The sequence below is a fragment of the Morchella importuna genome (genome assembly GCF_003444635.1).
Source record: "Morchella importuna strain M04M26 chromosome Unknown Morimp01GS003, whole genome shotgun sequence".
Taxonomy (NCBI): domain Eukaryota; kingdom Fungi; phylum Ascomycota; class Pezizomycetes; order Pezizales; family Morchellaceae; genus Morchella; species Morchella importuna.
Window position 1 is genome coordinate 1,782,211 of NW_025763400.1, and position 26,402 is coordinate 1,808,612.

Consider the following 26,402-nt stretch of genomic DNA (forward strand, 5'->3'; position numbering starts at 1 on the left):
TGTACCTACCATAGACTTTCTGTAGCATGCTTAATTCAAAGATGGCGGCGATTGGAGAAAGACAGCTGTAAAACCACGTTATTGTAGAGGGTGTTTAGAGCGCTCTTAATCAGAGGATACTTGACGTCTCAACCCTACTCCACTCCTCCCTTCCCACTTTCACTTCGCTAGGTAGTCGTCGCACACTACTCGTCTATTCATAGCGTTTGTGAACACGACCGCTATTGCATGCCATACAAAAAGGTTGTCTTGGCTATTTTTTGTGTGTATGTAATGCCAGTTGTGTTCACAAACGCTGTGAAAAAACGAGTACATACATCCTATCTACATATAGTATCGAGCCCTACTTATCACTAGGGCTGTGATTACTAGCACTTGTATTTTTTTTTTCTTTTTCGCCCAAATTTTTTTTTACCATTTTTCCGCAACGCTCTTTTTTTTTCTCAAGTGGTCCCTTTGATCTGAATGTGCCCCTCGCCCCTCCACTGCCCCTCTCTTCACATCCCCGCCGCTTCTCTGCACGCCATCAAAGTCTACGCTTTCGAGTGAGTGCCCATCTCCTCTGTGGATCGACTACACACACCACACTACTTCTTGGGCTTCACCTCCCACCCCCCCCCCCCAAACCCGCCCTGGCCTCCGTTCGAAAATCTTTTTTCTCTCAATAAGCCAATATTGTCTCTCATCTTCTTAAACCACCCACCACTCTGCTTTACATAAAATATCAGTATAAAAAAAAGAGCCATGGATCTCGCAGCTCTCCGTGGGTGTACACTCTCAGCGTTAGATACAAATGCAGACATTCGACGACAAGCCGAGCTGCAGCTGAAGCAGGTTCTTGATCACCTTTACATTTCTACAAGGGAGAGTTTTCCTCTTTACTAACGCGAGATTCACAGGCGGAAGCAACACCTGGCTTTATCGGTGCACTTCTGGATATCATAGCAGCCGATCCTGAACCACAGGTTCGCCTTTCTGGTACCGCACCGAAACTTAAACCTCTCCCTTCTCCGAATATTTACCCATTCCTAGTAGTTTAACTGACGACCACTTTCTCACCCCCGACAGCTGTCTTGTACCTGAAAAATAAAGTTATCAGATCCTGGGAATTCAACGAGGAGTTCCCGAAAAATGTGCCCATCTCTGAAGATGAGAAGGCAGCATTCCGCGAACGGCTCGTGCCAACCCTTGCTTCGGCAGCCTCACCGATACGACAGCAGCTTATGCCGTTGATTGGGAAAGTCCTTCATTATGACTTCCCCGAAAAATGGCCTGGTTACATGGACATTACCCTGCAGCTCCTTGGTTCGAATGATATCCAGTCGGTATTTGCGGGTGTGCAATGCTTGCTCTCGCTTTGTCGCGTTTACAGATTTAAGCAAGCCAACGACAAGAGAGAAGAGTTGGACCGTGTCACCCAAGCGACCTTCCCCACACTCTTGGCTATCGGCAACAGATTGGTGGACGAGACTAGCACTGATGCAGGTGACATGTTAAAGATGATTATTAAAACATACAAGCATGCTGTATATGTGGGTTTTGAACCCTTGTCCAAGAACTAATTGGCATAAAACTAATGGCCGAGGCGAATAGTTCGAGTTGGCGGCTCATCTTCGGGAGGAATCTTCAATTGTCCCCTGGGCAACCTTGTTTATCAAAGTTGTAGGGAAACAAGCACCGCCAGAATCCATGCCTGAGGATATTGAAGACCGGGAGGCTCACCCGTGGTGGAAAGCCAAGAAGTGGGCCTACTCAAACCTAAACAGGCTTTTTGTGAGGTATACTTTTTTCATTCCCTATCTTTGACAAAATGCTTTTCTGACCTTCATCGCCCTTAAAAGATATGGCAACCCTACCAGCATCACCACAAATAACTCAGAAAATTATGAGAAATTCTCTAAGCATTTTATTCAACATTTTGCGCCAGAGATTCTAAAGGCATATCTTCAGCAGATTGAGCTGTGGGTTTCCAAGCAAGCATGGTTGAGCAAGATCTGCCTTTCATGCACTATTACTTTTATGGATGAGTGGTTTGTTCCCTTTAACAGAACCTAAGGAAAGGAGCTAAATTGTCTTTAAAGTATCAAACCATCAGCAACATGGAAGCACTTGAGCCCCCACGTCGAGAATTTGATCTCCCATGTTCTCTTCCCCCTACTTTGCCAAACAGATGAGGACCTCGAGACTTTTGAGTCAGATCCGGGTGAATACTTGAACCGCAAGATTAACTTATACGAGGAAATATCAGCTCCAGATGTTGCTGCCACAAATTTCTTGAACACACTTAGCAAGGCCCGTCGAAAGCAGACATTTACGGTTCTTAACTTTATTAATGAGGTGGTCAACCGGTATGAGGCAGCTCCGGATGACCAGAAGAACTACAGAGAAAAGGAAGGTGCTTTGAGAATGATTGGAACCTTATCCGCTATTATCCTTGGAAAGGGCAGTCCTATTGCCGATCAGGTGGAATATTTCTTTGTTCGCCATGTTTTTCCCGAGTTTAGGAGCCGCCATGGATTTCTCCGAGCTCGTGCGTGTGACGTGCTTGAGAAATTCTCTGATCTTGACTTTAGGGATGAGAATGTAAGTTCAATCCACGCAATCGACGTATGTGGATCTAATTGTCTTTCAGAATGTCGTTGTTATCTACCAGAATATCTTGCAATGTCTCAACGATGCTGAATTACCTGTACGGGTTGAAGCAGCGTTGGCCCTGCAACCTTTAATCAGGCATGACTTCATTCGGACATCCATGCAGCAGAGCATCGCGGATATTATGCAGAAACTGTTGCAGCTTGCTAATGAGGTTGACGTGGATGCGCTTTCCAATGTCATGGAGGAGTTCGTTGAGGTTTTTGCTTCGGAGTTGACACCGTTTGCAGTACAACTCACAGAGCAGCTGGTGGGTTATCACCTCCCCTATTTCGTGTTCCAAATCTGACAAGATTTTTAGAGAGACACTTATCTCAGGATCATCCAAGATGTCATTGACAAGGGTGCTAACTCTATTGATGACGATGTTGATAACTACCTGGATGACAAGAGCATCACAGCTCTTGGAGTTTTGCAGACCATTGGAACCCTGATATTGACTTTAGAAAGCTCCCCCGGAGTTTTGTTGCAATTAGAGCAAGTTCTTGTTCCAGTCATTACAGTCACTTTGGAACATAAGTTGTTTGGTAGGTGCAAGAATACTTAATCTGAGACTCCTTTACTAAAAACAAGATAGACCTGTACAACGAGGTCTTTGAGATTATTGACAGTTGCACTTTCTCTGCCAAAGCAATCTCGGGTACCATGTGGGCGGTATTTGAACTCATCCACAAGTCTTTCAAGGACCGTGCGGAGATATACATCGAGGAGATGCTTCCCGCACTAGACAACTATATCTCATACGGTTCCGACATGTTGATCCAAAACCCAACATACTTGGCAGCAATGTTCGATATCATTTCAACTGTAATCAATCCAATCGAGTTGTACATTTGGGGATTCTAACAAATTCTCTAGATCTTTACGAACGAGCGTCTAGGTGCCATGGACCGCATTTGCGGGTGCAAGCTCGCTGAGGCTGTGATGCTCAATCTTCGGGGACACGCTGACCAATACTTGCCTCAATTTGTTGAGATTGCCATGCAATGTCTTACAGCACCTAACGAGATCAAGTCTTATCGTATCCATCTGATGGAAATGGTCATCAACTGCATTTACTACAACCCAGCCGCTACCTTACAGATCCTCGAGAGGAATGGTTGGACAAACAAATTTTTCAGTCTATGGTTTTCAAATATTGAGAATTTCAACAGGGTGCACGACAAGAAGCTTTCTATTGTGGCGATTGTGGCATTGATCCAACTTACGCCAGAGCAGATTCCTCAAAGCATCCAGCCGGGTTGGCCGAAGCTGATGCAGGGAATCGTACCACTTTTTCAATCTTTGCCCTTGGCTATGAAGAATCGTGAAGAAATTCAAAAAGAAGGCCTGACACTTGACGATTCATACGGATCTGATAGTGACAATGAGTGGGAAGGCGAGGCGGCGTGGAACAAGGAGGGTGAGGATGGTATGGTTCTTTAACGTTCAATTCTCTCGAATAATCTGCTGATGAAAATTTTCTAGCCGATGAGCTTGATATACCAGATGAAAGCAGTGCTTATATGGAGTTTTTGAACAATGAGGCATCTGCTCGGGGTGTTTTATCCGCCAATTGGGATGATGAGGATGATGATCTTGAGGAGGAAACTCTCTTGGAGACTCCATTGGACAATATTGAACCTTACCAACTATTTAGAAACGCATTATTGGGTATGTATCTTCTACCTTCAAAAGTGGGCGATCTTTCCTTTGCTAATCGTTTTATAGAGTTACAACAGCAGCAACCCCAGATTTATGAAGGGCTCACAAAAGGTCTGAGTCCAGATGAACAAAATGTGATCAAGGGCGTGGTTCACGAAGCTGAGGCTAAAAAATTGGCTGCTGATGCCATGGCTGCGGCTGTCGGTGGCATGCCTGTCAATGGGCATCAATAAAATAAAGGTTTAGTTGTGGAGGAACATTAATACGGCTTTTTTTTTTTTTTTTTTTTCCTTTCTAAGGAAAGCATTCATTCGAGGGGTCTAGCGTTAAACCTAGCTTCCTATTATATCTCTTTTCCCCCTATTGTCTATCTATCTCTTGGTTCGTTATTTGTTTTGTTTAGATAGTTGTCTCATTTGCGATCCGATCATGAATTAGTATGATGACAAAGTACATGTAAATGTATTTCTTTAAAAAGAAAAATCGGATTATGGTAGGAGTTTTCAACAAAAAAGGAAGAAAAGAAAAGAAAAACGTGGCGATCTCCAAATGTAAGTATATTCTCTATGGGTCATGACATATCACTCGCTTGAATGGATGGCATGGTTTTACGCAAAAAGCGTAGTCGAAATTTTACGCTTACACTATCCCTTAAGCCTCCAGGCCTGACCCTAATCATTACAAGCCAGCATATAAACTTACATGTACTAAAAAGATACTTTAGCGCAGTATATAGGAAATGTTCGTATTATTACATGCAGTTTGTATTACAGCTGTTGTCATAATATTAGGCCCAGACGAACGAACGATTCTTCATTAGGAAACTCGAGATACCTGTTTAAGTATCTGAACTTGAGATTTCGGCCGGATTCCCTAATGGAGCTATGGGAATTACCTAGAGAGGTAATGGATTGAACAGTCGCACTATGTGTTACGACGCTTTCCTGGTCTAATATTATGCGAACAGCTGTAAAACAACTCAAGTACTTAAATTAGCATCTTCTCATCCGAATCTAGATGGGTTTTCAGAAACTAGGGGTCCTCAAAGCAACACCCCATAGCGCGGGCGTAGTATTTATAATTAGTATGCGACCCTAGGCTTGCCTCACTACATACATGTATGTACTTAAGGGTAGAGCGATTGGTAAAAGTACAAATTTTCCGTGAGGCCTTGAGGTGCCGGTAAGGTTGGATCCGGAAGTAGTATGCTGACTGTACATACAGAGTCTGGTAGAATTATTGCGAAAGTGGGTTTTCCGTGACCCGATAGTCCTATTGGCCTTTAAAGGAATTTCTGCAGTGAGCACGGACCAAGAAGCCCACTCTTTTAGTTCTGACTTTCGCAATAATTCTACCAGACTCTGTAGGTAGGATTTTTAGGCTTCGTCTTGGCACACCGCCAAGCTAGCTCAGGTACAGCTATCGGTAGAATTATTGCGCCCTGCTCTCGGCGTGATCGTCGGTCCCTGTTTCCGCAATAATTCTATCACTTTCAGCGTAGTGTCCACCGTGGCGGGTGGTCTAGTGGGTAAGTCGATGTTCTGTTTTTCTTTCTTTTTTTTTGTTTAATTCATTAATTGAGTGCAGCCCTACGGCTATGGCAATGGTAAGTCGACGTATCTTTTATTTTTTTATTTTATTTCTTAGCGAAATAGAGTACTGTATGTATTTAGCACAAGCCAAGACTACTCGTGCGTCTTCGCCAAGGATTTTAACGTGACTGAGAGATCAAGGCATTTGACCAATTGAAACACCGAAATCCCTTTCTTCACCGAGTCAGGTGGAAATTCTTGGCGAAGACGCGTGAGTACATCATCTCTCTTACTGTCTCGAACTAAACCTAATTAGGCTTTCACAACGCCAAGTTTAATAGATACATGTAGTTACTGGTTGCCAGCAGGCTGGCTCGGCCCCGAATGATCATATTCTTTTTGGATATACATAACATATAAACAATGGACCTAATGTAAGTTATTGAGGAAGTCCGCTCGATCTCTCCAGTTTCCAGGGTATTTAATTCGCGAGTAGGTTGTGAGCCCTTCCTACTCGCTTCACTATATGCATATTATGCGTATCCCTTCGTTAGAGCAAAATCGGAGACATATTAGGCCCGCGACGGCGTGGTGGTATTTAGAAAGTCTAGCTACCTACAGACTGTGGAGACACCTGAAAAAGGTATAAGAGGGGTCACAGAAGGTGACTTTACAGCAAAGGGTTCACGGAACGAGGGTTAGGTTTATTGCCGAGTAAAAGCTGCCCATTAGCGTCTGGTCGTGAAAACACACGAAGGGATATGTAGGTACATCCACAGTAGTCTCGTGCCAGACTACTAGGCTCAGGGTTAGGGTGCGGGTGGTAGGGTCCCGGCGGTACGCAACTACACCTAGGGCCTATACCCTAATTGCCCAATTAACGCCAAATCACCTGGTATTGTCTGAGTTTATCGAGACTACATCCACAGCACCGGTACTGTAGCATGCAATTAATGAATTAAACAAAAAAAAACACCGGTACTGTAGTCAGGTATGTCTTTGGTCCATAATTTGGGAATGTAGCTTCAGGCTGAGTGCAGACGTAGAGCGCTCTTATACACAGATATATGCCAAGGACTGACTACCAGCGACTATGACATATATACCGGACTAATCTCCAAGGCTCGCAAAATGAATTTGGTCCGCTAAATAATTGCCAGCTAAACTTATATAGGCAACTTTGTACCATTCAACCCGCGACCCCCTCTGTCTCCGACATTCAGGGCATTCAGGGCATTCGACCTATGTAGGGTATACTACATGTATCTAACCCAACGTCTAGCCCGAGACAACTCTTTTTGAAAATATCTCTCAACGCTGGGCTCTCACAGTACCAACCAGACGGACCAAATTCATCTTACACTATTTTTTCCGTTCGCGCCGTGAGATGTAGGTTACTTTGAGGATCTGGACCTGAAGTGCGTGTAATATTTGATGTAATATACTCCACTAACCAGTGCAGTACAGTGGTAGCTGTGGCCATTAAACCATCAAGCTACTCTGTTCACCTATACTCTACTCATGTCAGTTTATACTATACAGGCCCTGCAGAACCCCCACACAGGGCAACCGGTGGCTGGGGTACACGCCGCTTGGGCAGCTCCTATTTTATGGCTACATGTGTGGAACCGGTATGATCGAGCGGAGACAGCGGACCAAGCATACATTTATGTAGTTATAGTTAGTGCAGGGAGGAATACTTGGCTATAACGGATAACTCTCCAGCATAGATTTGTCCTCGTCCCGCACCATGGATCATCATCACTTCAATTGAATCACGTCACTCTAGTAGCTCAGGGAATTCACGTTTGCATCAGTTCGTCGAGAATGTCCGAGGCATGGATGCAAAAGCAGCTAACATCCTCCAATCCAGGCTAGTGTGTGTCCTAAAGACTTGCGGCTAAACCAGGAGTGATGTTATCAATACCCAAAGTGTGGGGGAAGTGTCTTTTTTGGGGAATTAAACATTTTTATATGGTTGACAAAAATCGAAGGTTTCAGACGCTGGTATTGCCAAGGCTCGAGTGACAGCGCGTGATCAAAAACATTCATATATCAACGCCTTCTCGAGCAATGGATGGTATAATGCATCTGCGTACCTAGCTATGATATTAAAATGAGTCCTGGAGTGGGGGATTGAATATGTGCACAAAAAAAACAGCTCTAGGTCGTAGAGTGAGGATAAATGTCGAGTGTGTGGCGCGCGGGGAATTGTACCATGACAAGAGGACATTAAGAAAACCTATTCCAACAGAATTGATATCTTATTTAGCGCGAGAGCCAGTAAGCAGGTAGTCATACAATGAATAGAAATTTCTCATGTACGTTGACCATTTGTTACATTGGAAGAGGGCTTAAGGGCGGGTGCTCAATGCTCATCCTCTAGTAGCCGTGGAAATGCATCAATTTTGACAAAAAAGTTGCGAGATACACATTATTTGATGCAATAACCGACCTACTCTGTGTCAAAGGCATTCCTGTCCCATTACCGACACTTTACCAACACCTTTACTGATGCATTTACCTGTTAAAGGCAATAAGATACGACTTTACTGGCGGCATTCCTCGTTAAAGGCATGTTAAGGGCGTGTTAAAGGCATGTTAAAGGCAATAAAATACGAATTTACTGACTGTTTCCGGCGTTTTCTGCTTTCCACCGGAAAATCAATGTTTTCCAATGAAGCCCCCCCTCTAGATCTCAAGATAGTTGAGTACTAAAACAAATATTTCGGCAGGGTCATCAAATGGTATCTGACATCAATGGGCTTGCAACAGTTGGGGAATACAATTTCATTTTGGTGGATCCATTGTTTGGCATATACATGCAGGCAATTCTTGCTTAATGCTCCTGGTATAATAGTAGGATGCTCGGTGATGATTCGTTTCATTGCCGATGGCCTTCGTCAATCATGTGAAGCATCACCGGTGGCCAAAGCTTATCCCCCCATGTGTATACGCTCAAAATGTGACAGAAGCGTGACAGGTAAAGGCATCAGTAAAGTCGTCTGATTTCCCTTAAAATGACATTCCCTCTACCAAAATATTGACATTACCCACGTAAATCCAAGCTCGAAAAACGACTTTACCGACGACTTTACTGAATATTATTTAATATTTTCAGGTACACATTTCTACGGCTCCTAGAGATCCCAGCGTGGGTTTCTCTAATATATCTAGATCTCCTTTAACTTTCGAAGTTTTCCTAACCAATTCACCTTCTGATGAATTAACAATTATACTCGTACTAATATATTCAAAATCTCTCTTTGAAATACTCCTTTAGATGTAAACAGGCATAAAATGCTCTTATTTTGACCTAGGGGTATCCCTTAAATCGTCAAGCCAAATTTTGAAACCAGAGTCACTAAAACTATATATCTCCAAAAACGTAATGAAATCAACTCTGAAATAGTTGGATCTGTGGATATTATTATGGGTTATATGTATTACTGTAAAGGGGTTGAGTACCTCGTTACACATTGATCTAACGATTTAAGGATACCATTGGTCATATATATATCTACCCCGACCCGATATCAATCATATATCTTCAAGCCCCTTTCGTCGGCCAAACAAATTACCATGGCTTATAGCTGGACCCAAAAGAACTTGCAGCCAGATTTAGCCGATGGGGTTCTATCTTTCCATTAATTATAAATATCGTTACCATATCTTAGAGAAATGACTTCATTTTTTTCCTTTAAGTTAAACCAAGGTAGACGTTTCTGCATAGATCAACATATATCCAGATCTTCAAGCTATATGCATATATACATTGACGCAAGGAAAGTTATTGCCGGTGACCTTTGTTTCAATGCCCTTTGAAGGAACGAATCAGAAGAACTAATTGTAAACTCTATGAGCATCATATCAGATGCATGCAGTGGATCCCGATCCGGCTCTCTACCATTGGTCAAATGAAGTATAGGAATATATAGCTGATAACATTATCGATCATGTAGGACGTTTATGGTTTAATCTTCGTCCTAATGTTTGGGCATGACCTAGTCAATTGAAGAGGGATATAATTAAGCTTATCTCTAGCTCTTTTGATTCTACACACTTCGTTCAGGAAAATAATTTGGGCATCAATTAATGCATTATACAAGAAATCAATAAGTCTTGGCACTACATGTAACTTACAATTACATATATATGGCACCCGGAGCCTGAAATCCACACCTCGTTCTAGTAGAAACTGGGAATTCAATACCTAAGCTTCTCGCCGCGACTCAAATAACCGAAACAAAGACTATCTCCGCCTGAAGCCGGTCTACCCCTGGCCCTAAGGGAATAGCTATAGTTTCGTTGCTCTAGAAGTATGTGTTGATATTAAGTAGGCTAGATTATCGACTGAGTTCCCGGGTTTGCGCTGGCTGGGGATATACTTATAATTAGACAACATGTACAGCGACAGGTAATAAGTGGTAGAACGCCCTGAGAGTACAAACACTAAATGTTGGTGGCGTTTTACCAAAACAAGTATCACTAGTGTGTTCCATCAATTATTACCTACCACTGTATATGTAGTCCGGGGAGTCGCCAAAGTCACAGATATCACTCGATTTCTCTCACTAAAGTTGTAACCCTGTATAGGTTAATTTGATTCTCGAGATACTAAATATCGATTAAATTAACATAAGTTAAGATTCTAGGTTGGGGATCTGGAAAGATCGTTTGTTTCTTTCGGCGGTTTGATACATGCGGGTACATTTGCATGCTTAGAGTGCGGGGATAGTATTGGATAAGCGAGTGATAACTTGTGATCTCGCTACTCCTCTTGACTGATCACATGTAGGAGGTAAACATTTCGAGCCTTGGTGCTCCTTCATAGTACAAACTCGGTTACTATTACTCCGTAATGAGGTCAGGTTGCAAGGGACAGCTTTGCCGCGTCAAGACATAAGATGACGACTTCCTTAATGGCCCCCAATAGCCGCTGTCAATAAGCCAAAACCCCCACCATCTCCAGAAATCGAGACCGAAGATGGTGGTGGTGCAAAGATAATAATATGGCCATCTAACTCATGGATAAGAATTAATTTTACATAAGGCTACACGTTTTTCCAGAAAGCTTAGCTATCCTGGTGATGATGCTCCCTCCGGTTGGAAGGCACCCCTCCTCCAATATCGGTAGAATTTATTAAGCGTTCCTGGTCAGTTTTAATTGGTGATCTCTGATAAATACCGTCATAAACATCTGGGGTGGATGGAAGACGGTTCGTGAAGCCGCCCTGGCGAATAATAGGTTCCGAAGAAGCCGAGAGGAGGGGAGAAGGATAAGGACGAGTAAGACCGGGGTTTGTTTATCAGATTAATTTAATCGCACAGTGCGCACCTTTTCCACGGTGCTCGTGCCCAGACCTACTTGTGCCTCTGCCTGACTCCTCCTGTAGGACAAACAAATTGCACTTGATAATCAGGGGGGCAAAAGAGCAGGGAGAGATTTGTCATGAGAATCTGAGCAGGGTAACACATAATGTAAATAGCCCTTGGCGTTTCGGTCCACTAACCAAAGCGACGGGTAACCTAACGCGTGAATGAACTACACGCAAACCCTGTCTAAACATCCTCTCAAGTCTTCTCCCTTTTGTTTCTGCTTTCAAGTACCTCCGCTGTTTTTTTACCGTTCAGTCACACCATGTCGCCAGCTCTTCTGGCTAGTGGCACTTCTGCCTTAGGAGGTGTTGATTCTTTTGTATCATGCCTGAAGCAAATTCTTTCGACAATCGAAAAGAGCTCTCTTGAACCCCCACTGGGCGAGTTGGATTTCGATGCCGAGCTCTTGGGTCAAATCAAACCTGCAACACAACCCGTCGATGAGCTCTATAAATCATCGCTTGAAATAGCGTGTAAAACCATATTATATGAGCTTGCTGTACGTGTGCGCTGCAGAGCTATCAAATCAAAATCGCTAACGAAGTTTAGACAAAAGACACCTCTGTTAGTAACGAAACATTGATCGCGTTCGGAAATCTACTAGATTTAGCCTTGGTGTTTGCGGAGCTTGGTATACCATTCTCTTACTCGATTTCTATATACACTTTATCTTACACAAGCCACACAGAAATCTCCGAACCCGGTTTGCCTCTTGCCTTAATTGAGGAACTCTTCGACTCTCAAACAATCCCGTCCTGCGAGCTACTATTCCAATATCTTGAGTCCCGGATCGAACGGGTGACGGCAGGTATCGAAGGGAGTAAAGGTAAAGGTCTTATTTTGTTGCGTTTACTCAACGAATTACTCCGGAGGTTATCGAAAACAGAAGACACTATTTTCTGTGGGCGAATATTGATCTTCCTAAGTAAGAGCTTTCCTATCGGTGAAAAATCGGGGGTCAATCTGAGGGGAGAATTCAACACTCAAAATGTGACTGTGTATGATGACACTCCTCCCCTGGAGCCCGTCCTAGACGTGGAAATGGAAGTTGATACGAAGGAGGAGGAAGTAAAAACTGAAGAATCAATATCGACTGCTATTCCTGAGGGGGACGTAAAAAGCGACGACGGCACAAAGGGTGCCAAAACGGTCTCTTTTACTGCTGGGCAGGAGCCGAAAACCCCCTCCGAGGTCCTAAGTACTAGTGCGCTATATCCCATTTTCTGGTCCCTGCAACGCGATTTTGCAGATCCGCAACGGCTATTACAGGCCCCAGAATCTTTAGAATCTTTTAAAAAAGGACTTGCCGCAACAATGGCGAGATTTCAAATAGCAGATGAGGAAGCCATCAAAAGTAGCGGCATAGGAGATAAAAAAGACAATCAAGCAAGCAACAGTAAGCGGTCAGATGACAAGAAAGCTAGTCTAGTAGTTACTGGAGAGAAAAGGAAAAGAGATGACGAAGAGGACGATTCACATGGAGAAGGGTTTAACCCTAAATATCTGACTAGTCGAGAATTATTTGAGCTTGAGGTAAATTCATCCCTTCACACATCTTGATTTTGTTTAGTATTGTGAATAATTGAGGCTAAGATGCATATAAATCATAGATCAGCGACTTAACATTCAGAAGGCATGTGCTCGTACAGGCAATGGTTCTGATTGACTTCTTATTAAGCCTTACACCTGGGGCAAAAGACAAGTGGAAGGATATCAAGACACCCAACAGAGCAGTTCAATATTCCTACACACTGAGCCCTGAAGATGTGAGATTCTCTACAACCTGCCAACAGCATCTTTAGCCGGCGGATCAACGTACCGCCGATGTGATATGTTCCTTAAGAAGCTAATCTCGACACCACATAGGAGCAATGGGCTATCAGCACCCGCACCCAAATATCTAATAGCCTGCAGCCCAATCAGTCTGGTAGACTCTTTATGCGTCTTATCAATACCGTTCTCACTAGAGAACAAAACTGGGTGCGGTGGAAAGCGGAGAGTTGCCAGCCATTTGATATGCTCCCTCTAGCCGAGGAAGAATTTGAAGATGCAAAGCTCAAGGCTGAAAAACAGTGCATCTCGGAGGCTCCTTTTCGCTATGTCATGGGAACACCAACTCTGAGTAGACTCTGGCAGGGGACTGGGGACGCATCGGGAATGGAGGGATTAACTGACGAGGAGAGGTACACTACTGCCTGATCCCATACTTACTTTTACATCAGACACGTTTTTTTTTTTTTTTTTTTTTACTAATTGGCACGCCAGACATCGTATCCCTACACCCGAGTCTTTCCGAGCAGGTGTCCAACAGGCTCAGGAAGATATCAAAGACTCATTTTTTCCACAGGATATCGAAGAAGCCCAAAACGCAAAATTCACGAAAACGTGGAAGGCTTTGCGTATTGCATCGCGAGACCGCTTTCATTTATTCAACAAATTTGATGATAAATTTGACGAGGAAAGAAATGATCTGGAAATGCTTTTTGATGTGGATGAAAAGACGAAAGAAGAAGCAAAACCGAAGGTGAATCAGCAAGCATAGTCTAATAGGAACTAGAGAGCGATACTGGTGGCTGACACGGTAAATTTTGGTTGAGCTTTAAAAGCCCACAACATCAACTTGAAAAAGAAGGCGAACCGGTTCAATTTGGAGGAGGTCGTGAGGTCGAGATCAGGTGTGAACGTGAAAGCTCTGCATCTCGACAAAAAGGCAGCACAACGGCTTGGGGTCCTTAATTACACTACGTGGATCAGAATGGGGTGGTAATTTTATCAAATAGAAGGTTATCTGTCGATTGAGGCCCGGGAGGACACGAATTCCCTCGACCAGGACCTTTCTTCAAGGCTGCAGCAAAAGGGTTTTAAGTGATAGGCCATGCGTGGCGTTTAACCTGGGCCGGCTTCTCATTCCGAAATGAAATCTATAGGTGTAGATACACATCTGGGAGATCTTTACCGCCTTGACCCTTCTCATTGTCTCGTTCATCTTGTGTTTTCCTCAAACAAAAAAGAAAAAAAAAAAAAGAAAAAGAAAAGAATCAAAATCAGGTTGAGCATCTTTTTGCCCCGAACCTGAATCCCTGCTCGCAATCAAGCGTCTACGCGCACGCGGGAGCAATATGACCCTAGTCATACAATATGTACCCCGTTCCCTCATTCTAAGTTCAATATATGCAACTTCCGATAAACTACGCTGAAATTGCAACGATTAATAGCTGCGGAAAACCCCCAATTCCCATGTGCACTGAAAAATTCATTGTACTGATCTTCCCAATCCTGAGAACTACCAATACCCCACCCCAAATGCTCATAAGCCTGCTGATACCTCAATTTCTTTTTTCTTGCCCGTTATGAGGCCGGCACGATGGGCAGGGATCATAACTTTAGATTAGGAATGATCGTTCCCAGTCTGGGCCCCTCGTGATCGAAGCCAGCATCCACTTTAGCCACCCCATACATATCTCCGCGCAACAGCATTCTCTCTCTTTCTCTACTCTCCGCATTTATATTCATCCTTTTACCGGCTCCCCCCGAGTGTGAGGGATGTATGTAGGGGTGTGGATACACTCCCCTCTATGATGTTTTTCCGAGTCAAATCTTCACTTTTACCATCTCAAGAAAGACATGCTTGCATGTTGATACAGGGTGGAATGCAAGCGCCGATATATCATTAATCTGCACTAATTCCAAGCTCGGGAAGGGGAAACGTGAAAGATATTACTTTGCCACCCTGCCGCCGCCCAGTGCCCTTTACAATACCGGAAAAATATATACAGGTACGAGAGGCCGGGCTTAGGCTTGTGCTGCCGAATGAATGCATCTATTTCAATACCTGCTGCAGCAAGTCGAGGAAAGCTGGGAGAAGGATCTCTCTTTCGTTCTTCAGGGTCGAAGAAACGTGGGTGCTTACACTGACATGACAGGACAGGCATATTGTGCTTGTCTTGTTTCTCTGGTTACTAGCGGCAGCACTACTCGAGGATAAATACTATTTCAGATGCTAGAGAACTAGAGGCGTGAGATGCCCTGTGCACAACAGGTGCGGGTTACATCCAGCCTTTCTTTTTTATTTTCTTCTTTTCCTTTAACCAGAGGAACATTCACGCCACGACGGAGCATCTGGCCTATTTGAGAAACTTGTGCTTCTGATCCGCATCCCTATGTTCGATTAAGGGAAAACTGGCCTCTATTGTTTTAACCTGAGAACTTGCATTATGGTATGACGTGATGATAGTAATGACTCGTCACTTGTCATAGCTCTCATTCATTTTCTTATCCGATTTTAGTTGCTAGGTTTATGGATGCCTCACTCACTGGCCGACTCCTGCCTACCCCCTTCACCTTCACCCGAATGCCGGCGCAAGTAAGGGCGTCTAACCTGTGTATACGTCGTCATGTATGCCTGTCTGCCGTTCATGTCTCGGATTCGAGTCGCTCGCATGTGTTAGATAAGTCTCAGCCAGTGAATACGGGGGTGCAGGACACAAACTGTATATGATATCTCTCTTTTTAATTCTGTCAAAGGCTGCAGATGCGATGCATATTTTGCAATCACAACTTGCTCATTTGCTCGCTTGTTATCGCTAAGGCATCCAACTGGGAAGGGTCATTTTATACACAACCTACTCTAACAAAGTCGACGTACATATGCTTTGCATAGGGGAAGAGATAGATAAATATGGCACCGATGGATGGGTGGCTATATCGTTTGTGTATGATCGGATATGTTTCGATGAAGTTAAGTGGTGGGGGCGCGTGCTGTTCCTGCCTACTGACTGGCTGGGAATTCTGGGCTGGAAAGGCGAGGGCCCCCTTGATAGTACCTATATACAATTACCAAAACGTGCGTGCGCAGAGTACTATAGGTTCCTCTTTTTTCTTGCCTTTTTTTATATTGTTTTTAATTTTTTTATTTTAGTTTTACCAGGGAAATGGTTTTCTTACCAGATTTCTAGCTTACTGCCATCTGTACCCCGGGTTTTCAATGGACGTCATGCGTTGGGCAATCAATCAGGTCAATCAATCAACCCCAAGAACGACAAGGCAGAAACATAAACCCGATACCAGGTTTCCAATGTTGAAATCGTTGAGATTGGAATACGCTATTTTTATATCTACTAGTAAACCGGGAAATGATTGATTATCTGAAGAGTATAGCCTTTCTCACCGTACCACTAACCACTAGGGACAGCTTTTATTGGCTAGAATAGTGGGCTGCAACCCATACAATAAACTTGATGGACTGAATACATTACCAGCAGAGATCCTACTTCTGGCATAGAATGGGCCTGAAACCACTGGTTCATGGACGACTATAGCTGGTGATGAATGCCTGAGTGAGGATCAATGAAACAAAATCGATTCCCATCAATTACGAACCTTATTTATCAGTGGCTGTATCGCCCGTTTCATTTACGATAATGTGGTCGTTTGATTACACCAACAAGCATGGAAGGTATGTTTTACTCAGATGGTAGTGAATCTACATAGTTTACTTGAGAACTACATGTACGAAACCAATTTATCTAAAGAAAGGTCTCTGGCCTATCATGTTATGTTGTCTACAATACAGGACTAATGTTCTGAGCCCCCGATATTATTATAGTGACGGAAATCACATTACCGTCTCAGACCGAAACAATAGTAAAGATCTCTATAAATATTGAGATCTCGTATTACTGTACCTGATGGCTGGTGAGGTAAATATTACCATCACTAAGCAAATAGAAAAAAGTTACTGTTTCGTATATCCAATTATATGTTATGCTTGACACCCCCACTAAAACGCTAGTCTCAGACCCTTCGAGAAGGTAATGGAAGAAGACATCCAAAGCTTAGCGAAATCTTCTAGAAGCAGTTTTGAGATATTTCTTTTTTGCGGCCAAAAAAGATCTCCTTCAATTCTCCGTGCTGCACAGACGTTGCAGGAGGGCATGCCCTGTATCGGATTGGACCGAGATTGTCTATCAATCATGCTGTTTCTATAGCTTCAACTTCATCCCCGCCTATAGATGAAGAAAGCAAATCATTGCAGTAGTGAATGGCCTGTCACGCTTTGACGCCAGAACCGAAACCTCATGCATGCAGCTCGATCGATTGGGTTTGACTCCCGAGTTCCGCGATAAGGCTGTTAGATACATAGCTTCATCTCAGTGTAGGGAATATACGAATCAAAACTTACCAGCTTCCACATATACCCTTTTGCGGATGAGATGTCATGTGTGTGAAGATGGCAAATCACGTCAAGAGGCACGGTTCAGAGTTCAGGGTTGTTCCGTAGAATGACTTCTCCGGATTGGTGGTTCAGACTTGTAGTGTTTCGTCAAGCCTTGTTAGTGGGGGAAGGCTTCTAGAACACAGTCTCAGGCAGGTGTCGAATGTCGTAATTAGGATGTGAAAAGTCTTGGGGTCCATGCACGATAGGATTGTATCGGTTCTTTCGCGATGGAGTGAAACTACTCTAAGGCTGAGCATGAGGGGGAAAAAAGAAAAGAAACTGATTTATTACGCATAAGGAAGAAAAAGAAATATGTATGCAGATGACTTTACATCGATGTGGTCTCCAAGAAGGCTAACTTACATAGAGAGAGGAGAGGAAAAACGATCTCGTTTCGACAGGGTTCTTGCAATTGCAAGAAACAAAGTGTGGCAAACAGCCTGCTAGATGACGCGCAGCTCGCCCGTTTGCTGCAGTGGGTGCAGTGGTGTGCATCTCTTACTCTACATCTTATCAAAAGACTGCAGGTTGACCGTTGCACTCCTCTTGGAGAAAACGGTGCTAGGCACACCGGAAACCTGCAAGGGCAACTTTGTTGGACGTCGTTCAAAAACGTCCGAAAATTACACCCCCACCCCCTAGTGATCCTATTTTGTCATTCGTGCATATCGTGTGTATGTACATTTATTCCTTTTTCCGATGTGGTTTGGTTTTCCTTTCTCTCAATTTCGTTACTCCAAAAACTATGTACTCAAGAGTACGCAACATGTAGATATGATACTTGCAGCATGTTGTCTCTCTTTCCTTTTTCTTGGCTCCTCCTTCACAACTGTAGTTAGCCAAGATCCGACTGGTCCGTGCCTGATGCACGCACATGCTGGCTTGCTTCTGCTGCTCACACACGCAAGTTGCTTGGGAAAGGAGGGAAACGGTTCCGTCGGGGAATTATAGCGAATCCATCACGAGACATGCAGCTGTCATACATAATAATTCCTTTCTCTATAGCTTTTTTCCGTTCATCTTCTCTCATTGTTTGTTCTTCGCCCCGGGATTGTTCATCACTAGATCCCGTCGATCTCAATTTCACCGAACAATTCTCCGCACATGGATGGGTGTGTACCTTTGTTCGTGATTTAACGAGACGCAGGCTTCCACAGGCGAGATGTTTATCTTTTCATCTTTTTATTCCTTCCCCCCTCTTTTTTTATTTTAATCTTTAATTTTTTTATTTTTTATTTTTATTTTTTGTGCTTCATCGGTATTCTAGAGACGCGTCGGCCAACTCTAACGAACTAGATCCAGTCCCGTCCCTCGGAGGTTGCTCATGAGGAATTCCTTCAACTTCTCGTCCCCCCGCCTTCAATCCTCGGACCCCACGGAAGACGTTGAAAACAGGCTCAACAGTTTTCCCGCCGAGCAGCGGTTTTTCCACCCCACCAGGCTGGGATATCGCAATCCGTCAAATTTCCTGTCAAACCGATGCCACGCGGTGCCATCGCCGAGTCATCGGCCAAAGCTGCAACTCAGCGTGAGAGTTTTGACAGGGCCGCCCGCTAACCAAATAGAGGATTTGGTTGGCACTTTAGAGTACATACTACATATCTATCAAATGGATTACTTCGGGACGAGCCGTACGTGCTGTGTTTGGCACCCCAGGTTTCACTACCTAGCTGTTTAAAAGAGAAATAAACTAAATACAAAAAGCTCAGAGAAAAAGGGCTGGGCATGGCAAAGCTATCCGCCGGGAAAGGAAAAGGAAAAATAAATAAATAAATAACAGAAAGAAAAAAACAACGGGTTGGGGAGGAGGATCAGATACCTACTCTACTCTTCGGTAGAAATATATCTGGGCTAGCCTGCTAGTTAGGGACAGGAACATTTCGCTTGCGTGCAGTTGGGAGCTGGATTCGTCGATGGCGGGATCAGATATGGGGGAGACCCAGGGACGGGCTAAAGGAAAATGTGCCACAACGACACCGCTACCGCAGCGACTAGGCGGATAAGGTGTGTGAACCGAAAAAGCAAAACAGACCAGTTCAAGGATGCAGCAGCAGCGCGCAGCTTCTAACAGCAGCGTGGCTGCATGCCCTGCCATGATGGGTGATGATGGATGGATCACATACGCCCATCCATGCCCAAATCCACCCATGATCCGCATCGGCCGTTGCAATTGCTGCTCTGACGAGCCTGGAGCCCTGCTCAGGCCCTACTGTTACTGTCTCCAAGCTCTGCAATCAGGTCCAGAGGAGATTTCGGGAACCTCGTTGCAAAAGCTCCGGTACATATTTACAGGAATGCTCGAGCGCTCGCAACACTCAACTTGAAACAACTCCCGGTACACTTTTCCACTTCCAATCCTATTCCTAAACCCACACCCCGCCCTTAAGGTATTTTTTGTTTGATTATACTTGTTGCTACTATTTACTGCTGTTGTAATATGCATTGCTGTTGCTGTCTGCACTTTACCCGTACACATGGCTGTCCTGGGAATAGTAGTAGCTGCTTAGCTTCTTAGTGTTTGGCCGTTTTACCTGTACTTGTTACTACTGTTCTAATTCTTGCTTAATGCTCCTGCTGCTTTTTCTCCCCTATGCGAGTATGGTAGTCCTCCTCCTCTAGCCGGTCAGTCAGCTGCTATTACTACTTTTGCTGCTAGTAGCTACTGCTGCTGCTACTTCATGTGCACCAGCCTTGACAGGTTCTCGTTCTGATCTGCAAGAAGACGTTTTTCTTCTGTTCTTTTCCATTTCAATGCCGAAAATAATTCTGCATGATCCTGCGCTTCAAGAAGACAGAAGCCAGAGTGGTGGGGTGGGGGGGGGTACTCCGATAGAAGGGAGAAAAGAAAAATGAGCTCGAGAGAGATTTCAGGCAAGAAAGAGTGCAGACAGATAGACCAGACCAGACCAGTTCCCCGCAGCCTCACGAATAGTCAGTTGTCGCTTCCGCGACTTCACCTGCATATACTCCACCACCATCGCCAGTCCCATTTTGCAATATCTATCACTTCTGCCGTAGCAGTGGTAGCTAATCCGGACCCAAAACTCGTCTCATAATACAAGGACTGCTTTGGGCTACCCATCCCCCCCTCCCCTCAGACACTTCCACTCCTGGAACTCGAATCGGTCCCCACTTGGTTGTGGCTCCTCTATCCGCCCAGTATCAACTCATCTGCCCTGTCACTTATTGCCTACTGTCTGTTAGCTACTGCTTCATTTTGATCTTTTGCTGGTTATTTTGCTATTGCTACTACTATTGAATCTCACTGTTGGCTGAGCAGTCCACATTTTTTCTGAATCTCCTGCTTCCTACTCCTGGCCTTGATCCTTATCTTCTTACTACTGTCACTAAGTATTTCTGCTACTACTTCCACTACTACTTCTACTACCACTATCACTCCTCCTCCTTCACCCTTTCACCCTCCTCCTCCTGCTCATACGTGGGCCCCGCCTTATTCTCAAACCCGGACCATCTATATTCATGCAAAGGCTACACAACCAGGCCCCGTGCCCACGCTCCACCCTCGTTCTACTCCTCGTCAACTGCAGATTCAGAAATTCGTCGACAGCCCGTGCGCCTATTCCGCATCTCTGGTTGTGCTAGTCCACCTTCGTTCATTCTTCCATTCTGTCCTCCTTCGCTTGATAGATTCCCTGACAACCGTTTGTGGGTCGTATCTCTGTCTCCGCTTTGACTTTCAAGTAATCCTCTACTACTATTACCTACATATAATATACCTTGACAACCACCACCCCCCAGCTTCTCTGTTTGAGAATTATCATCTTTACTCTTCGTTCTCTTCTCTTCTCTCTTTCATTCTTTCTTATTGGCTCGTCCTCTGCAACAATCCTCATACTGTTGCCCTACCATTCTTTTTTTTTTTTACTTAAACTTCTCTGTGCTGGGTCACGGCTGCTGGATCAGTACCTGTGAAGCTATTGTTGGCCTCCCGCTGGTCGTTCCCTCATTCAAACATTTCTCCATATAGACTTACCGTTGTCACTCATTTTTGCCGGTGGACGGTCTACTTGCCCGAATTACCCCAGCAGTCTGGCCCCAAAAAAGATCACCAACACTGATCCCCCTTGTTGCTACACCGATCTCAGTCCTTCGTCACTCTTTCTTGCGTCTCTAGGTACTACCTACATACTCCGTTGCACGCCCTACAAGCAGCCTGTCCGACTGTAGTACTGCTACATAGTTAGTCGTCCAGTCCAGCTTAACGGTCACTATACATACCGTGCCTTGCCCGCGCCACACACACACAAGTCTTCCTCCTCGCTCACCTGTCCTCCCGGGGCCCATTGTTGATCTACCTTGCCCATTCTTTTCTTTCAAATATTTTTGCATCTTTCACAATTATTCGGAGATCTCAACTCAATTACGTCAATAAAAAATTCTTTGCACCAGGCTCGACGCCATTCTTTGACACGCACGCACTTACACACGCCGGATTCCCGGAATTAACGAAACGAAGCACGAAAATACGGCCTGATCACAGAGACTTGGCGAGACGCAGGAACAGCTATAATACGAATTGCTTTTTGCCTGCAAATTTTGGGGCTATATCGACTTTATTTTATTTGCATCTTTTTCCCGAGTACTATTCAGTGATCTACTACTATCACTACAAATTTCGCTCTTATAGCAACATCTACCAAAAAGCACTCAGCAACCACATCTTGTTGGTTGTATAGACACATTATTTTTGATTCGTCAAAGTGCCTTCACTACTAAACACCCCTCCATACCGGGAAGATCGAGGATTAGAAGTTTGGGGCAATCCTTCGACCTCGAAAAACCACAGCTTTAATCAAATGTCAGAGTTCGGCGCAGACCAGTCCTCTGGACACATGCCTTGGAGGGAGCAACGCTTGGAGAGAGATACTTCATCCGTACTACACCAAGAGCAAGACGGACACCACCACCACCACCATCAATCACACAACCAACTACCACCTGTATATGAGCACTACAGTCCGGGACCAGTATCCGAAGCCGAAGAGTACAGGGAATGGCCTACCTCGGCGTCCCATGAAGAGCATATAGGCTCTCCCCATTCCTCAGCTGGATCAATGATTGACAGTCCACACTCACATCCTTCTTCACACTCAGAACATAGACATTCTGTTGATATAACTGGTCAGTCTTCCGGATCGCAAGGGGAACATCATATGTCTCTAAGCGAACGTCGACAAGAAAAAAGAAAGATGAAACGGTTTCGGTAAGAATTGATCTTGACTGCTTTGAGTCGCCCTAAGTGCGCAATTCCGGCTGACGCAAAACCTGGGGAAATTAAGTCTTACACATAACCAAACTCGCTTCCTCATGAGTGAGTTCGCCAGACAAGCGCATCCTGACGCAGCTCATCGGGAACGATTGGCTAGGGAGATCCCTGGATTAAGCCCTCGTCAAGTACAAGTCTGGTTTCAAAACAGGTAGGATTGTTCCTTGGTCTAAAGCTTGTACAACCGAGATTTGGTGACTAATGCATGTCTCAGGAGAGCCAAACTGAAACGAATGAGTAGCGATGACCGAGAGCGCATGATGAAGTCGCGCGCTTTACCAGAGGAGTTCCCAATTCTCCAAACATTGCACACATATGGTTCAGGTCGGATGATGGGGACGCCGATTGCCTCGCCTACAGAGTATTCTCCAACTACAAACATGGGCTATGGCCGGACCGATCCCCTCCGACGAAGACACCTTGGCGAAGAGGATGTTGTCGTATCGCCAACTACGCCAGGTTTTGCCGGGCTGTCTTTTACGCCCACAACTTCTTCTGGTGAACTACTGTCCCCTGTCTCTTCTACTGGGGAGCGTCCGTCGTATCTCGGGTACATGACAGCTCCACTTGGCCCCCAGCAACGTGGAAACCCATTTTCCCGGCCTACCGATCCCTTTCGCACCAGTGTGCCCCGCTTACAGCTTCAAGACATCCCACGTTCGATGTCAGAATCTGCTAGCTCTCCATTGAGATCTAGTACGCCCTATTCGGCAAATACTATCGATCACGGAGAATACCAGTTGAGCCCTAGCGCATACTCAATACAGGGATTACCCTTCAACGAACCTCCAAGAAGTGTTCCTCCAGAAACGCCTCACAGTCCATATGTGCACACGCCACAAGGTATGTATAAGCGTTATGTCTCGACCGCTGCTGCGATGCGATCGATCTTAGATCTGACCAACTAACCTTCCTGTCTAGGACCTTACACTCATCCTTATCCGTCACCAGCACCACCGTCTGGGCATCAGGCACGACCACCGCCAAGCTTCCCACCACCGTTGACCCTATCCGACTTTAAATACCCACAACCTCCCTTGACACCCCACTCTGGAACCATGTCTGGCTTCGCGACGGCACCTCTTGCCCCACCGCAAGAATTTCAGATTCCTCAAATGAGTGCACCTGCGGATGCGACCACATTTAGCTCGTCATACCTTAACAGAGGGACAGGATCAATAGGGTCGGCGGGCGCTCCCGGTGCTCCTCAACATGAGCAAGATTCAGACCGACCAGACAAGATGATACCCATGTTTGGCCGGGATTTCGGGCATCAGCGCAAGCGTTCATCATCACATCCCCCTAACTTTCCTCAAAACCGCGAGCCTTAGAAAGATGCAAGCAAGCCTGGAGTAATTTTTAGTTGTTCGATACAATACCCATGGATGAACAGGCAAAAGAGAGCCGGAAATTAAGGGAGGCATCAGATGTTTGCCTTTACTCTCACCTATTTAGTTTTCATTTATTTTTTCTATTATTTTCATCTTTGTCGGGACAACGGATAAACTTTTTATTTTTTATTTTCTCATCTCGTTTTTGTTTTGACAACCCCTGCCAAGTGATTTTTCATGTCTTCTTTCCTGTCTTCTTTCCTGTCTATACTCTTATTTATATCCTGTCGGGAGCATTGGACTCTGACGTTTCCTTTCTTGAGAGAAAGAGACGACGTTGAATCTATACCTTATGCGGCGGCTGGGCAGGTCGGGTTTTGCTCATACTTCTCTCTCTCTCTCTTTTTTCTTCTTTTTGGATGCTGCTATATAAGCGAGGCAAGCCACTGAAATATTGTATTTCTTAGTAGCTATACATGACTCCAACGGTTGGTCAGGACATATGGGAACTATGGGAATATGGGGGAATGGGAAACGGGATCGGGAATATGGGATATGGGATTGTATTTCAACAGTAGATAGATGAGGCATTTTCAATTGCTACATTTTTTTTTTTTTTTTTTTTTTTTTACAAAAAATAACTATATTGAATGAGTATATAGTTTCTTCTCATGCCGAGAATGAAATGGCGCTCTAGACTGGGGAGGCCTTGTCCTACATGTACTTATCGCAACCGCTTGTCTGTACCATGTGATTCATATATTATTCACTAGTGTTTTATCGTAATGCCTGAAATTCTTTTTTAAGCTTCGCTCAGGATTGCTAAATTTAATGCTCCCAATACCACGCACCTCACACCTCACACCTCGCCTCGTATGTCATAGACTACATAAAAAGAAAAAAAGAAAAAAGAAAAAAAGAAAGAAAAAAACAAGAATCATTGCATCCGAAACCACTGGTGGGGAAATAAGGAAACACAAAGAAATAAAGATCCTTAACATCTGGATCATGTCCAAAGCTAGCTCTATCAAGGAGTAAGACGCGTAACCAACCATTGTAGCGGGTCACTCACTGTTGTCTATCCCCTCAGAGCCCTTAGACGTTCGCCAAGTCTGTAACACCTTCCCATCAGCTCCACCCACAGAGAATAACATTACAAGACAGAAGTAACCATACCCATCCTCTTCCTGCTCGGTCGGTCCAATCTTTTGTTGCGAAGGAGTTGCCTCCGCAAACTCCTGATTAAGCTCCAGACCAGCTTCATCCGCGACCTGTCCCATGAGGCGATCCACATCCTCTTGCGGCGTAGCCACCGCCGTAGCGGAGGAGGTTGCGTTCTCATAATATCCGGTAGCGACCTCCAAATCCTCAAACTGGTTTTCAAATTTATCCATAATCAGGGATATCTTCTCGAGATTCATGGTCTTCATTGCGCTGTCCATGCCCTTTACGACGTTTGCCATGCTGCCCGTGACCTGGCGCATCGTGACGGCGGTCTGAACTCTGCTGGCGACGGCATCGATACGGGAGGCGAGTCGGAGCAGGTTTAGACGTTCGTTCTGCTTGCGGACGGCGTTCTGTGCGTAGACCTTTGCGATGTCATTGTTGCCTTGTTGCATTGCCTGTTTAAAAACCCAGAAAGTTTTTGCGCGAGCGGCGGGTTGTCCGTCAGTTTCATTTTTCTTTATTTTCTTTATTTCTTTTTCTTTCTTTTTCTTTCTTTTCAGATGATTGCCCTTTCGGTATAATTCAGAGGCGCAGGGGCCGAGGTTATCCGGGAGCCGGCGGCGAGCGGGTTGCGCACCTTCTTTATTTTTGCCTTCTCGGAGTTCTCATCTTTGCCGGCTTTGATTGCTTGTCGGTTCAGCTGTTTTGCTGTGAACTGTGCGGAAAGAAGAACGGTCAGTGCTCAGCGGCGCGGGGGGGGGGGGAGTCTGTATTGGAGGGGAGATGAGAGATGGGGGATGGGTTATAGGCAATAGGTGATGGGGTGGGTGCTTTGGAGGGGGGGGGGGGGGGGGTCCGTACCTTCAAGTTGAAGAGAGCCTTTTCGAGACCGCCAGACATAGCTGCAGCAGGTATAACTGTTACTTAGGCGGGTAGGCGATATGAGATAATATCAGGGGGATTTGTGGGAAGCTGTTGAACTGTGAGGACTATGGAGTTTGACAAGGGCGAATAGGTAGGATGTCGTTTGGGGGGGGGAGCTGTGGCTGTTGATCAGCTTGGTCGTCGTCGTTGACAAGGTCACCCACCACAACCACACCCAAGATCTGATAAGCGACGGAAGCGCTTGGCATGCGTGAGTCGAAACTTAACCCTAGCCCCACTAATCTAACCGACAGAAGACTACGTCGTCA

General features: G+C 44.9%; 4 protein-coding genes across 4 annotated transcripts; 3 read left to right on the plus strand and 1 right to left on the minus strand.

Moving 5' to 3' along the window:
• Window positions 1-744: 744 nt before the first annotated feature.
• On the plus strand, window positions 745-4,529 carry LAJ45_01992 (uncharacterized protein; the record flags this gene model as incomplete). The annotated part of the gene is made up of 14 exons (XM_046111584.1): window positions 745-834; window positions 900-978; window positions 1,069-1,532; window positions 1,594-1,778; window positions 1,842-2,030; window positions 2,082-2,583; window positions 2,633-2,902; window positions 2,954-3,179; window positions 3,230-3,459; window positions 3,511-3,673; window positions 3,736-3,751; window positions 3,807-4,063; window positions 4,120-4,305; window positions 4,363-4,529. The coding sequence occupies 14 exons, from the start codon at window positions 745-747 to the stop codon at window positions 4,527-4,529; spliced, it is 3,024 nt and encodes a 1,007-aa protein (XP_045975528.1).
• A 6,940-nt stretch (window positions 4,530-11,469) lies between these two features.
• LAJ45_01993 (uncharacterized protein) lies at window positions 11,470-13,831 on the plus strand (the record flags this gene model as incomplete). Its single annotated transcript, XM_046111585.1, has 7 exons — window positions 11,470-11,706; window positions 11,757-11,838; window positions 11,896-12,740; window positions 12,818-12,973; window positions 13,074-13,390; window positions 13,473-13,731; window positions 13,814-13,831. 7 exons carry the CDS (start codon window positions 11,470-11,472, stop codon window positions 13,829-13,831), a joined length of 1,914 nt encoding a protein of 637 aa, XP_045975529.1.
• An 8,803-nt stretch (window positions 13,832-22,634) lies between these two features.
• Window positions 22,635-24,042, plus strand: LAJ45_01994 (uncharacterized protein; the record flags this gene model as incomplete). Its single annotated transcript, XM_046111586.1, has 4 exons — window positions 22,635-22,648; window positions 22,725-22,862; window positions 22,926-23,554; window positions 23,633-24,042. The coding sequence occupies 4 exons, from the start codon at window positions 22,635-22,637 to the stop codon at window positions 24,040-24,042; spliced, it is 1,191 nt and encodes a 396-aa protein (XP_045975530.1).
• A 755-nt stretch (window positions 24,043-24,797) lies between these two features.
• LAJ45_01995 (uncharacterized protein) lies at window positions 24,798-26,109 on the minus strand (the record flags this gene model as incomplete). Its single annotated transcript, XM_046111587.1, has 7 exons — window positions 24,798-24,864; window positions 25,042-25,066; window positions 25,115-25,154; window positions 25,219-25,247; window positions 25,298-25,664; window positions 25,847-25,924; window positions 26,071-26,109. The coding sequence occupies 7 exons, from the start codon at window positions 26,107-26,109 to the stop codon at window positions 24,798-24,800; spliced, it is 645 nt and encodes a 214-aa protein (XP_045975531.1).
• Between the last annotated feature and the right edge of the window lie 293 nt (window positions 26,110-26,402).